Source organism: Mytilus edulis, chromosome 5 (genome assembly GCF_963676685.1).
Source record: "Mytilus edulis chromosome 5, xbMytEdul2.2, whole genome shotgun sequence".
NCBI lineage: Eukaryota > Metazoa > Mollusca > Bivalvia > Mytilida > Mytilidae > Mytilus > Mytilus edulis.
In genome coordinates this window covers 77,475,483-77,488,651 of record NC_092348.1, presented here as the reverse complement: position 1 = coordinate 77,488,651, position 13,169 = coordinate 77,475,483, and the positions used below count along the sequence as shown (strand labels likewise).

At 33.7% G+C, this 13,169-nt stretch overlaps 1 protein-coding gene across 1 annotated transcript in view; it reads right to left on the bottom strand.

The window, feature by feature from the left end:
• Nucleotides 1–13,169, bottom strand: part of LOC139524494 (nephrin-like) — a 68,060-nt gene that overhangs the window by 33,674 nt on the left and 21,217 nt on the right. The window contains exons 2-3 of the mRNA XM_071319290.1: nt 11,562–11,864; nt 2,896–3,183 (exon numbers count right to left, since the gene is read on the bottom strand). Coding sequence (XP_071175391.1) covers nt 2,896–3,183; nt 11,562–11,864 — 591 coding nt within the window. The remainder of the gene's footprint in view (nt 1–2,895; nt 3,184–11,561; nt 11,865–13,169) is intronic.

Genomic DNA, 13,169 nt, shown 5'->3' with positions numbered 1-13,169 from the left:
TAACTTAAACCTGCTGTTGGATAACCAACACACAGATTGTGAATTGTTATTCAAATTTTATGTAACAATTGTTTTTTTGGTTAAAGTTTACTGTCAGATCCAACTTGAAGGTTCACATTTAGTAACTTAGGAGTGAACCACCATATTAAAATTACTTGATCAACAAATATTCAATTTTCACATCTATTGAAAAGATCAGATAATAAAAAAACTGAAGAAAAAAATGTTTAGAATTCCAACAACAATTCCTAGACAAATACACCATTCAGAAATCTGGCTAGACATCAGCACCGCACTAACTAACATCCTAGATGCATCAGTACCATCGAAGATGACCACCATCACCTTTAGCCAACCCTGGATCACAAAAGAGATAAAAGCACTATCACGGCGAAAGAAAAGATGCTTTAAAAGAGTCAAATCCTCAAACAGATCAAGGGACAAGAGTAGTACCAACATCTAAAATCAGCAACAAAAACAGCACGCAGAAAGGCCTACAATGATTATCTAACCAACACAATCTCACCAGATTGCACTTCAAATCCAAAACGCTTCTGGAGTTTTATCAACAGTAAAAACAAGGACAGAAGTGGAGTGACATCGCTTAACGCAACAGATGGCCTTACATACTCAGAACCAACGGCAAAAGCGAACATTTTGAACAACCAATTTTCATCTGTATTTAACTCCAACGAACCAGATGACAACATCAAATCAATGGGTAAACAGACGTTCCCGAATATGTTTAACATTCACATCACAGAACCAGGTGTATTAAAACTAATCCACAAAGCTACTGGACCATATAGATTGTCAGCTAGACTGTTGAAGTTCATAGGCTGTGAAATAGCGCCAGTCTTCACAGTCTTTTTCCAGGCATCCATTAACCAAGGAGCGATCCCTAAGGAATGGAAGAAGGCAGACGTAGTTCCTATATTTAAGAAAGGTACTAAGAACCGCCCTGAAAATTACAGACCTGTCTCGCTCACATCCATCACCTGTAAAATGCTGGAGCATATAATCACGAGCAGCATCATAAAATACCTAGAGAAACACACCATACTAACAAACACACAGAATGGCTTCCGTAAACACAGATCCTGTGAATGTCAATTAATAATCACTATCAAGACTCTAGTCAAATAAACTAATCATAGATACCAGGACTAAATTTTGTATAAACGCCAGACGCGTGTTTCGTCTACAAAAGACTCATCAGTGACGCTCGAATCCAAATAACTTAAAAAGGCCAAATAAAGTACGAAGTTGAAGAGCAGAGAGGACCAACATTCCTAAAAATTTTGTCAAATACAGCTAAGGTAATATATGACTGAGGTAGAAAAGCCTTAGTATTTCAAAAAATTCAAAATTTTGTAAACAGTTAATTTATAAATTTAACCATATCAATGGTTATTCATGTCAGCACAAAAAATGCTGACTACTGAGCTTGTAATACCCTCGGGAAAATAAATCTCCACCAGCAGTGGCATCGACCCAGTGGTTGTAAACAGTCGATAACACCGAACAAACAGATGTCATCCTCCTGGACTTCTCCAAGGCTTTCGACAAGGTACCACATAAGCGACTTATGCATAAACTACATCACTACGGAATACGGGGCAGTCGCCAAGGCTTGAATGGAGACTTTCTAAACGAAAGAACACAACATGTCGTTCTCGAAAATGGAAAATCCAATACTGCACCTTTCCAATCAGGAGTTCCTCAGGGCAGTGTCCTCGGGTCCATCCTTTTTCTACTTTATATTAACGACCTTCCGGATTATACAGTCAAGAAATCATCAGTTAGACTCTTTTCCGATGACGCAGGTAAATTAAAAACACCACAGATTCAGAACAACTACAAAAAGATCTGGAGACCCTACAAGAATGGGAGATTGATTGGCTCATGGAATTACATCTCAAAAAGTGCCAAGTCATCCACATTTATACCAACAAGAGAAAACCAATTAGACAGCCATAAAACATCTATGGTCATGTCTTTGAGAAAGCAAATTGTGCAAAATATCTCGGGGCCAACATCAACCACAAACTGAACTGGACTACTCACATAGACCAAGTAGTAAGGAAAGCCAACAACACCAGGGCTTTTCTGCAGAGAAATATACCCCAATGCCCACGAAAGACCACGGAACTCTGCTACAGGACCATTGTGAGACCACAGATGGAGTATGCAAGCATCATTTTGGATCCATAGACAGCAAACAACATCCACAACCTGGAAATGGTATAACGTAGAGCAGTAAGATTTGTTACTGGTGACTACCACCGAACCACTAGTGTACTAAACCTATTACACCAGCTGCAACCCTACAAGAGTGTAGAGCTACGAACAAAGTCATAATGATGTTCCACATAGTTAACCACCTGGTTGCAACACCAACATCTTGCTTAATTTCAACAGCAGGAACATTAAGAGCACACAACCAAAGATTCCTTGTTCCATTCGCAAGAACGCAGCTATACCAGCACTCGTTCTTCCCAGACGCCATCAGATTAAGAAACAGTCTGCCCCAAACTACTGTAGCCTGGAACTCAATTGACACATTCAAGTGTGAGTTACAGAAGACCAAGATGTATTAAGGACTGTGCGCAATTTTAACTGTACATACTATTTTTAACTGCATTGAAGATATTGATTTGAAAAAAGAAGAAGAAGAAGAAGAAGAAGAAGAAGAAGAAGAAGAAGAAGAAGAAGAAGAAGAAGAAGAAGAAGAAGAAGAAGAAGAAGAAGAAGAAGAAGAAGAAGAAGAAGAAGAAGCTACAATATCATGCCTAACTGAATTTGTCATTTTCCAAAAGTAATGAATTTTCTTAAAACCAATATGTATTTTTGTATTAGTTTTAGAGTTTCGTAGCATTTATCAAATCTACTCACATTTCAGATAAATTCTTGCTGTATCATTCAACGGATAGTAATGCATCTCTTCATAACCAGCCATACACTGTATATTCTGACCATCGTGAGATCTGTTTACATATGATAATGTATACTGTACAGATTGCTTTGATACTGCAACAACAGATTCTGATATCAGTAACTTCACATCAGGTACAGGGTTTCCACCTACTGCATAACATCTGATGATCAGATTTTGTCCTTCTTTACCATTTAATTTCTTGTCCAACCCAACATTTTCTAAGCTCACACTTGTTGGTATGTTTGCTGAAACATTACTAATTATCAGGTTAAAGTTTCAAACTTTTTCTTAGATGACTAAAATAATTTACCAATAGTTTTCGGTAGATAGAGTGTCTTCCTCCATCTAGGATTTTGAAATACTAGATATATCGGTTTATATCTTTAATAGAATGTACAAATTTTGAGAGTAGTAGGTAATTTATGTGTAAGAATTTTCATTGTAATATAGGAAATGATATGTCACAGTTACAATGTATGTTATTTTACCAAAAAACAGAAAACTTTAAACTGATTCATTTTTTTCCAACTTTGCGACAAAGTGGGAGGCAACTCAAATGTAAGGGCAGATAATTCAGAGACTGGTACTTTTACAATAGAATGTGTTAGGAATTTACCTATTTTATAATGTAGCAAGAAAACAGGTCCGGTGACCCCATTTTTTCTTTTTCTTATCTGAAAGCATACCATTAAAACTATCTTATCATATCTTATCTCAAAATTTTATGGTGTAGTTTTCGTTTTATTACAGAAAATTGGGTTTTCCATGCTTAATATATACAAAATCTGTCAATTTTTAACAACTTGTCGCGTGAAAATAAACCCCGCGACCCATTTGTTTTAAAGCCTGATATATACTACATTTTGGCAAATTATTAAAACATTCTATGGTTTATAACTTAGACACCCCACCTACCTTAATATTATATCCCAGAATACAGAATATGTTGTTGGCCACTAAAAATGTTAATTAAACCGTGCATAAACAACATGCACAAGTATAGTGGCCATTTTTGTATTAAGTATTACTATCACCACCTTTCAGAGGAGAGGTCGCTTTCATATATGTAAATATCTAATAATAATAATAGTAGATATGATATCCTGATCATTACTAAATTTTTATTGTATTCTTTATGAATTGGTCGCAAAAGCTATACATGTACATTAGTGTATTTATAGGAGAACAGGCGGGGTACCAACGGTACACTCGAAACCCCTAAGTCAAACTTGCAATTACAGGGCAGAAAGATCGACAACCAAAAGATTACTAAATGCTTCAATAAAACTAAGAAACTATGAAACTACAAACCCCGATAAAAACCAACATATTCGCGGGTGCTCTAGAAGGGCTAATAGATTCCGCTTTCTCGTGTTGCATCCGTCATCAGGCTAGTACATATTACGTAATATACGGTTTTGGGTCTCCCTCATAGTTGGATTAATAGTTTCCTACATCCCATCCTCTCATGTCTTTTGGATAGTTGTCTAATTGACAATCAAAGGCCTACACTATAACCTTATTTTTCATATATGACATAGTCGATATGCCAAACATAACAGCAGCAACTTGCTTGGTTTATAATAACTCAATGACGTTAAAAAAAGTCTAATAAAATTAAAAGTGGCCGAATCAATTTGTCCCAGGCATAATGTCTATTTAAATGTCAGGGTTTTAATTTTATATTATTATATGGAATAACCCACACTGTACAGATCTACAAATGTTTCCAGCATTAGTGGATGTGAAAATATCTAGCTTCAATTAACTTGTTCAATATTATTGAAGAAGAATCAATTCCGCTGGAGATTCGGGAATGCTGACCAAACCTTTTGCTAGCTTATTGACTTATTGACGATGGATGCCAACTATAAAAAAGTCAATAAATCAATAAACAGTGTAAACAAAATATATAACCTAATTTCCAAATACAAACTTTTTTATATTTTAATTCAACATTGTTTGAAACGTTCCAATTCGATTTCGATTGGAAAACGTCAACAATTTTCATGGCATCAATTCACAATTGATGCTATGGAAATGTTTGCGCAAGCACAGACTACGTATTACAAATTTCAAATGTATGATTTGACGTTGTTTTCTGTCAGTTTCATTAGAATGGAGATAACAGTATTGTGTGATAATATCCGACAGCATTAATTTTGTGATTTAGAAAATATTGAGATGTTAATAAAGACCCGTTTACTGGCTCTACTAACGTGTCGCCATTAAACTTAATGTGTGACCACCATATTAGCAATTGATGCCGACGAAGCTTAAAATACAATACAGTTATGATATGGAGAAATACGTGGAATTGCAGATATATGGCAGATGCAATTACCAAAATATTGAAAAACACGGCTTTCCACAAGTGGACTGGTAAACAGACTCTCAGACACTTTGATACACTTTGATAATGACAATATTTGTAAATTTCAACGGTTTTTTTTAAATTTGGTTATCATATTTTTCAACTTTTCAAAACAAGATGAATAAATTGCTGAATATAAAAAAATGTATTTTCTAAACAAATAACTATAATTACCAAAGTCAAATAGATATGCATCATATGTTATGACTTAGCTTTCATAGTTAAAAAGGGAATTAATAGATAAAGGAAGATACGGTGTGAGTGTCAATGAGACAACTCTCCATCCAAATAACAATTAAAACCACTATATGTCGATGTACGGCCTTCAACACGGAGCCTCGGCTCACAGCGAACAACAAACTATAAAGGGCCCCAAAATTACTAGTGTAAAACCATTCAAACGGGAAAACCAATGGTCTAATCCATAAAAAAAATACGAGAAACGAGAAACACGTATAATTACATAAACAAACGACAACTACTGTACATCAGATTCCTGACTTAGGACAGGTGCAAATATTTGCAGCTGGATTAAACGTTATAATGGTACCAAACCTTCTCCTTTTTTCTGAAACAATAGCATAACATCACAACATAGAAAAACACACGATAAAATATCAATTGGCAGGCTTAACTCAATCAGAAAACGTAAATTAAAATAAATTAATCCTCCATTCTGCTACAATATTTACAAATAAGCTAATATCTTGATTTCTCTCATCCGGCAGAAAAACCAATGCTTCAAAGGTTAAGTCGCAGATCTTATGATAAAGATGGTTCGAAAGTTGGTCTTGCATAATGTAAAAAGGAAGTGTGTATTAAGGAAGAGTCATCTAATGAAATTTTAAATCCTAACAGAAACATACTTTTTTAGTCGTAGATGCATGATTTTTTTATTAGTTGTTAGTGGCCTTGAACTAGCTGTCAGATAACTGCGAGTACTCTCATATCTGTTCATTGTGTCTTTTGTGTCTTGATGTATAAGTACCTGGTCACGTCTACTTGTATGTTTATCCATCTGATGAGTTCAGCCTTTTTCAACTGATTGTTATAGTTCGTTCTTATGTTATACTGTTATACCACTGTCCCAGGTTAGGGGGAGGGTCGGAACCCGCTAACATGTTTAACCCCGCCACAGTATTTATGTATGTGCCTGTCCCAAGTCAGGAGCCTGTAATTCAGTGGTTGTCGATTGTCTATGTGTTACATATTTGTTTTTCGTTCATTTTTTATATGAATAAGGCCGTTAGTTTTCTCGTTTGAATTGTTTTACATTGTCATATCGAGGCCTTTTATAGCTGGCTATGCGGTATGGGCTTTGCTCATTGTTGAAGGCTGTACGGTGACCTATAGTTGTTAATGTATGTGTCATGTTGGTCTCTTGTGGACAGTTGTCTCATTGGTAATCATATCACATCTTCTTTTTTATATATTCCATAACACCCTTGTGTAACATTGCATACCTTGTATATCTGATTAAGTAATATAATATATAGTCTACTAACTAGTACACTTTGTACAATCAAACAGCTGGTAATAAGTTATTCAAATAAGGCCTTTGAAAATAGTGGAATTAAATACTTTTGTAGTGTCAAAAACTCATTGGAAGTACTTGTTAAATTGCATCATGCCATGCATATATTGGTGATTTTGAATCTGTTCAAAGCTTTGATTTTTCTACTAATAATATCACTTTGCCTCATTTTTTTATTAAGAAAAAAATCACACACCTAATTAATTGGGCATTTATAAGTCAGAATGCGAATACATATTTTCAAACTCTTTAAGGTCATTTTTTAGTAGCAACAAACAATGAAACATGGAGATGTTTTGATACTATATCTGCCCTTGGATGTTTTACTAGATAATATTTTTGTTCGCTTTGGAGATTCCGTATATCGTCAAATTATCGGTATTCCAATGGAGACTTGATGTGCACCACATATTGCAGACCTGTTTTGTGTATTGTTATGAGTTACAATTTATGACTAAAATCAGCAAAGATCCATCGAAACAACATCTTTTACAAAAATTTAACAATGCTTTCAGATATTTGTATGATAAATTGTCTCTCGATAGTGACGACTTCAGTATGTACACTAAAGAAATGTATCCTGTTGAACTCACTTTAAATAAACATAATACCGACAATGACCACTGCCATTTCCTCGATCTTGATATTTTATATAAAAAACCGGGAAGCTTTATACAAACATTTATGATAAAAGAGATGATTTTTCATTTCCTATCTTTAAGGTATCACCAGCCATGTAGAGTAGTTAGCACTTCGGTGTTGACAGGAATATCAATTTGTGGTCATTTTTATAAATTTCCTGTTACAAAACTTTGAATAATTCGAAAAACTAAGGATTTTCTTTTCCCAGGAATAGATTACCTTAGCCGTATTTGGCACAACTTTTTGGAATTTTGGGTCATCAATGCTCTTCAACTTTGAACTTGTTTGACTTTACAACTATTTCGATATGAGCGTCACTGATGAGTCTTATGTAGACGAAACGCGCGTCTGGCGTATTGAATTATAATCCTTGTACCTTTGCTAATTATTTAATCATCCATGTTTAGATGATGACGTTCTCTCGTCAAAATCGTATGGTGATTATATATATCAACTTGTACGATTCGCTCGTGGTGTTTGTGACGACGATTTTTTTTTAGCGAGAGAACTTTATGTATTACTGAAAAATTATTACACCAGGATTTCGATATCACAAACGAGTCAAAACATTTACTAAATTTATCATCGGTACAAGGACATCATTCGTAAATATAACTCAATCTGCAGACATATTATACGTTAAGGAATTTCAAACCCAATCTTTTATGGTAATAACTTTTATAAAGCACAAAATTGTCAGTATTCACATCAAAAGCTAACAAAACCTTTAAATAGACATATTAAGAAGGGATATAGTTACGATACTGCTGTCAGGTCATTAAAGATTGCATATTTTGGCTTTAACGTTGATTCACTTATATCAGAATTAAAAACAGTTATTCTAAAACCAGCTGTTGACTTCACACGGGTTATGTTCAGACTCTTCTCATATATTTTATGATGGTATGATACTAAACCCCTAACGGGAGAGATTGTGCTTGATATGTATATGATGAAGACATAATCTTTCAATCGGTTTAATTGAGGTCTGGCGCTGGCATGTCAGTAGTTGCTAGTAGTCTTTTGTTATATATGTATTATTGTCATTTTGTTTATTTTCTTTTGTTACATATTTTGACATCAGAGTCGAACTTCACTTAAACTGAGTTTTATTGTTCGAATTGTTGTGCATTTGTTTTTTCTACATAAGCTATATGTATAGGGGAGGGTTTAAAAACATGTTTAAACCCGCCGCATTTTTGCGCCTGTCCCAAGTCAGGAGCCTCTGGCCTTTATTAGTCTTGTATGATTTTTAATTTTAGTCTCTTTTGTATAATTCGGAGTTAAGTATGACGTTCATTATCAAAGACTTGTTATACATATTTGTTTAGGGGCCAACTGAAGCACACCTCCGGGTGCGGAAGTTTCTCGCTGCATTGGTGGCCTTCGGCTGATTTCTGCTCTAGCTGTGGTCGGGTTGTTGACTTTTTGACACATTACCCAGTTCCATTCTCAATTCTTTTTTTATTGGTTATTTCGAATCTGTCCAAAGTTTTTCATTTTTCTATCCTATAAACCACTTTGCCTCATAATTCTTTAAAAAAAAAACTCATACCTGATTAAATGGGCATTTAAAAAGTCGGAATGCGAAATATATCCAAACTCTTTTAGATCAATTTTTAGTAGCAACAAACAAAAGAACTATGTTTTAATACTATAACTGTCCTTGGATTGTTACTAGATATCATTTGTTTGTTTTGGAGATTCCGTATATCGTCAGGTCGGAATTCCTATCAGAATTAAGTTTGCACCACTAATTGCGGACCTGCTTTTGTATTGTTATGATTTACAATTTATGACTAAAATCAGCAAAGACCCATCGAAACAGCATATGATTCAAAAATTTAATAACACTTTTAGATATTTAGATGATATGTTGAATCATTCCCCATTTCCATTCCGAACTTTATCTCAATAATGACGACTTCAGGATATACAGTCAAGAGGTTTTTCCTGGTGACCTGGCAATGCACAATGCCCTTTCCTGGATCGTGATATCTATATCTTGAACGGGAAGCTCAATACCAAAATGTATAATAAAAGAGATGATTTTTCATTTCCTATTGTTAATTACCCATTTTTAGATGGTGACGTTCCCTTGTCCCCATCTTATGGTGTGTATATATCTCAACTTGTTTGATTCGCTCGTGTATATAACAACGTGTTCGATTTCAAAGAAATAAATCTCTGTATTACTGAAAAATTGTTGCATCAGGGTTTTCGATTTCACAATCTAGTCAAAACATTTACTACACTTCATTATTGGTACAAGGACATAATTCATTTGTAAATATATCTATATCACAATTATTCCTCAGAGTATATCTTTATTGTGAAATGTATAAGAATGTTCCTTGTTATGTATTTGTTACTTTTATAGAGATTAGGATTATAACACAGTGTCGACTATTTTTGACATTTTTACCCGTTACGTTTGTTTGTTTTGTTCACATAACGTTGTCAATATAATAGATTGTATGTCATTGTCATACAAGTGAGAGGTTGAGCAAAATATAAAATCAGGTTTAACCCACCATTCCTACATAACAAAAATATCTGTACCAAGTTAGGAATACGACAGTTGTTATCCATTCTTTCATGTGTTTGGGCGTTTAATTTCGCCGTTCGAGTACTAACTTTTCGTTTAGAAATTTCGTTGGAGTTCGGTAGTTTTGTACTTTCTATCAAAACAATTTTCAAATCAATTAAGAATCATACTTGAGCTACGACTTGTGTCAGATTGTATACAGCACATATACAGCACCTGATATATCTGATTTAGAGTTATGTGATCACAAATCATAGTTGACACTCTATTACAGTTCATCATGAGAAGTTGATAAAACAACTTATAACCCCTCGAAAAGCATTGTCCCCCTTGCCTCAGTTGAGAACGATGTCTATGAATTTACTATATCACCTTTCCAGTATGTATAATTTATTCATGTGCTATTTGATCTGTTAATCGATGTAGCCCAAAGGCCTTTAGTGGAGTTGTTTCACTATATTTGTTATATACCCAATGTTTATAATTTTATAGTAACATGATTCGTGAAAATGCATGTCAATATATTTTAGCTTTATCTCAACTAGTCTTGAGAGCAAATTCCCTTTCCTTTTACTATTATATATTGTTACAGAATTGTCTAGACATGTATGTATACTGAACGACTTTAAAAATGCAACACTCATTTTGTTGATTTTTTTTACCAAATGTTGTTTGATTCTCTTACAACTACTTTTCATGCTTACCATACTTCTTTCACTTTGCAAAAAATCTAAATCTGACTTACCAGTGGTTATTGAACATACCAAATTTTTTAAGTCGAACGAATTTCTTAAAGCGAAACTTGGGACCCATGAAAGATTGTTTCAGTTTTTTTGCTTTGTGAAACAGTTCTTTCAATTCTCTGCCACACTTAAATCAGTTAAAAAATGTTGCATCTCCATATTGCCAAGACTGAGAAATAAATAACCGAATCAGCCCTTAAGAATACTGCAAACAGGAAAACACAAACGTGCTGCAATCATACTGTATGACTTCAAAAACTCGTCGTACTGTCCTTTCGACAACGATACAAGTAGACAAGATTTGTTGCTGGCCATTAATGAACAGATCAACGTGTAGTGACAATAAAACTTAACAATATTTGATTATGTAACGTCATTTGCCAGACATGTTTACGGCCGCAACGTCAGCTGCTAATCAAATTGCCGAATGCCATTGCGAACAGATTCATTCCATAAATATTTCCCATCAACTTCATTACAAAAAATCGACTGAAGGAAAACATTTAGAGCCCTCAAGTTCCAACCGCATAATTGCAAAAACCAATTAATGGGTTGAACAAATGCTAAATCAGAAGCTCATAAACAGAACCCAAATCATGTCAGACAGAATTTGTTGACCATTCGGACAATCATTTTGGCGTTAGTAACAGGCAGTCATTGCTTTTGACGGTGACACATTCATTCAAAAGTAACAAAACAATAATCTAGTGTTGCGTTTCTAAAGTCGGACAGTATATTACAAGAGTGATGCAAAAATAAAGAATATATATAATTATACCTACTTATAACATTAAGTTGTAGTGTAGTAACACCAACTGTACCAGACAATATACACGTATAAGTCCCTGCATCACTCTCCCTGACATCTGATATACTCAGATGGTATTCTCCTGCAGCATGATCACCTGTGACTGTTAATCTGGATTTTAAATCAGATGGTAAAGCTGGGTTTACATTTGATCCGATTGTTGCAGTGCCATTTTTTATACTCCAGACAATATTATTTCCATCAGCAGCATTGTATGGACATTTTAACTGCACAATTGATCCTATAACTCCGGAAACTGCTTCTACTATAATGAGTTCTGAAGTGACAACACAAATGCTGTTAGGTACAGTATTAATTCTAATGTATAATTTTTAATTCAAGTTTTATTGGCTTACAGAAAATGTTCTAGACAATTATCAATTAGATATTTTGTTTTACTGATTTAAATCAACAACCAACAATCCATCAATCATTTTAGGACCAAACAAAAGTAAGATTAAGAAAGAGCCAACAAAAATCGTAGTAAGAATGACAAGAGACGATTCTAAATATCCCTTGTGTTAAACTGATCATCGTAATTGCAGTTACGGCGATCCCAACATATGGCGGAGCCAAAAACAAGTAAACTCGGTTTTTTATGTAATTTCTCCGTGTACACGTGTTGGTTTTTTTCTTAATTTGCATGAATTTATGACTATTGTCTTGATTTTTCTTGAAAAATTCACATTAATATTAAATTTGTATGAAATTATCATATTCTCGACATTCTGAGTATGGTCTTAAAATTTCTTGACATTTGAATACTGTCTTGAAATGTCTCGAGATGTTCTCGACATTCTTATGTTTTTCTCTGTATGGCTTGACATATTCTGAACATTTTGTTTGTGTCTTAAATATATTAAACAATTCTGAGTTTTAGAAATCATGACCAATATTCATAATATAACTTTAATCTTTATTTCTCTTTATATAATATACTGTTGTTTCAAGTTAAACTTGTTACAACAACAATAAAAGTTGGACATGTAAAATAATTGAAAATTTGGGAATATAAATATTTTTACAAATACAAATATGGCTATGGAATCTAAAGTATTAACAATAAAAATGTAGGTATATTGATTAATTACAAAATTTGATTTTTTTAAATCTTATAAATAATTACTAAATAATTAAAACCGATTTCAATCTGTAGACATCTTTCATTCTACATTCATAATATTCAATGTTAATATGGTAAATAATAATTGTACTAAAATGTGGTTTTTATAAATAGCAACATATAATGGTATTCTAAATTTTCAAAGTATTTGTATAGTCTTACAATACAAATCCTTGATTGTACAGCAGAAAATTTGTGTATTTTAATATTTAAAATTGTCATTTGTTGAAATATATATTAAGTATTACACATGGACAGGATGTTCCCCATAAAATTAAGGTTTTCTGCACCCAAGGGAGCACATAACCGTCCTATGGAAAATTACTGATTTACCTGTAATTATCCATACAACTTATGACAGACCATGCCATTACAATTTAAAAAGTTTGTTAATACATGAGATGAAAATGAAAATCATTATTTAATTAAAAAATGAATTAAGATGGATTTTCTTCATCA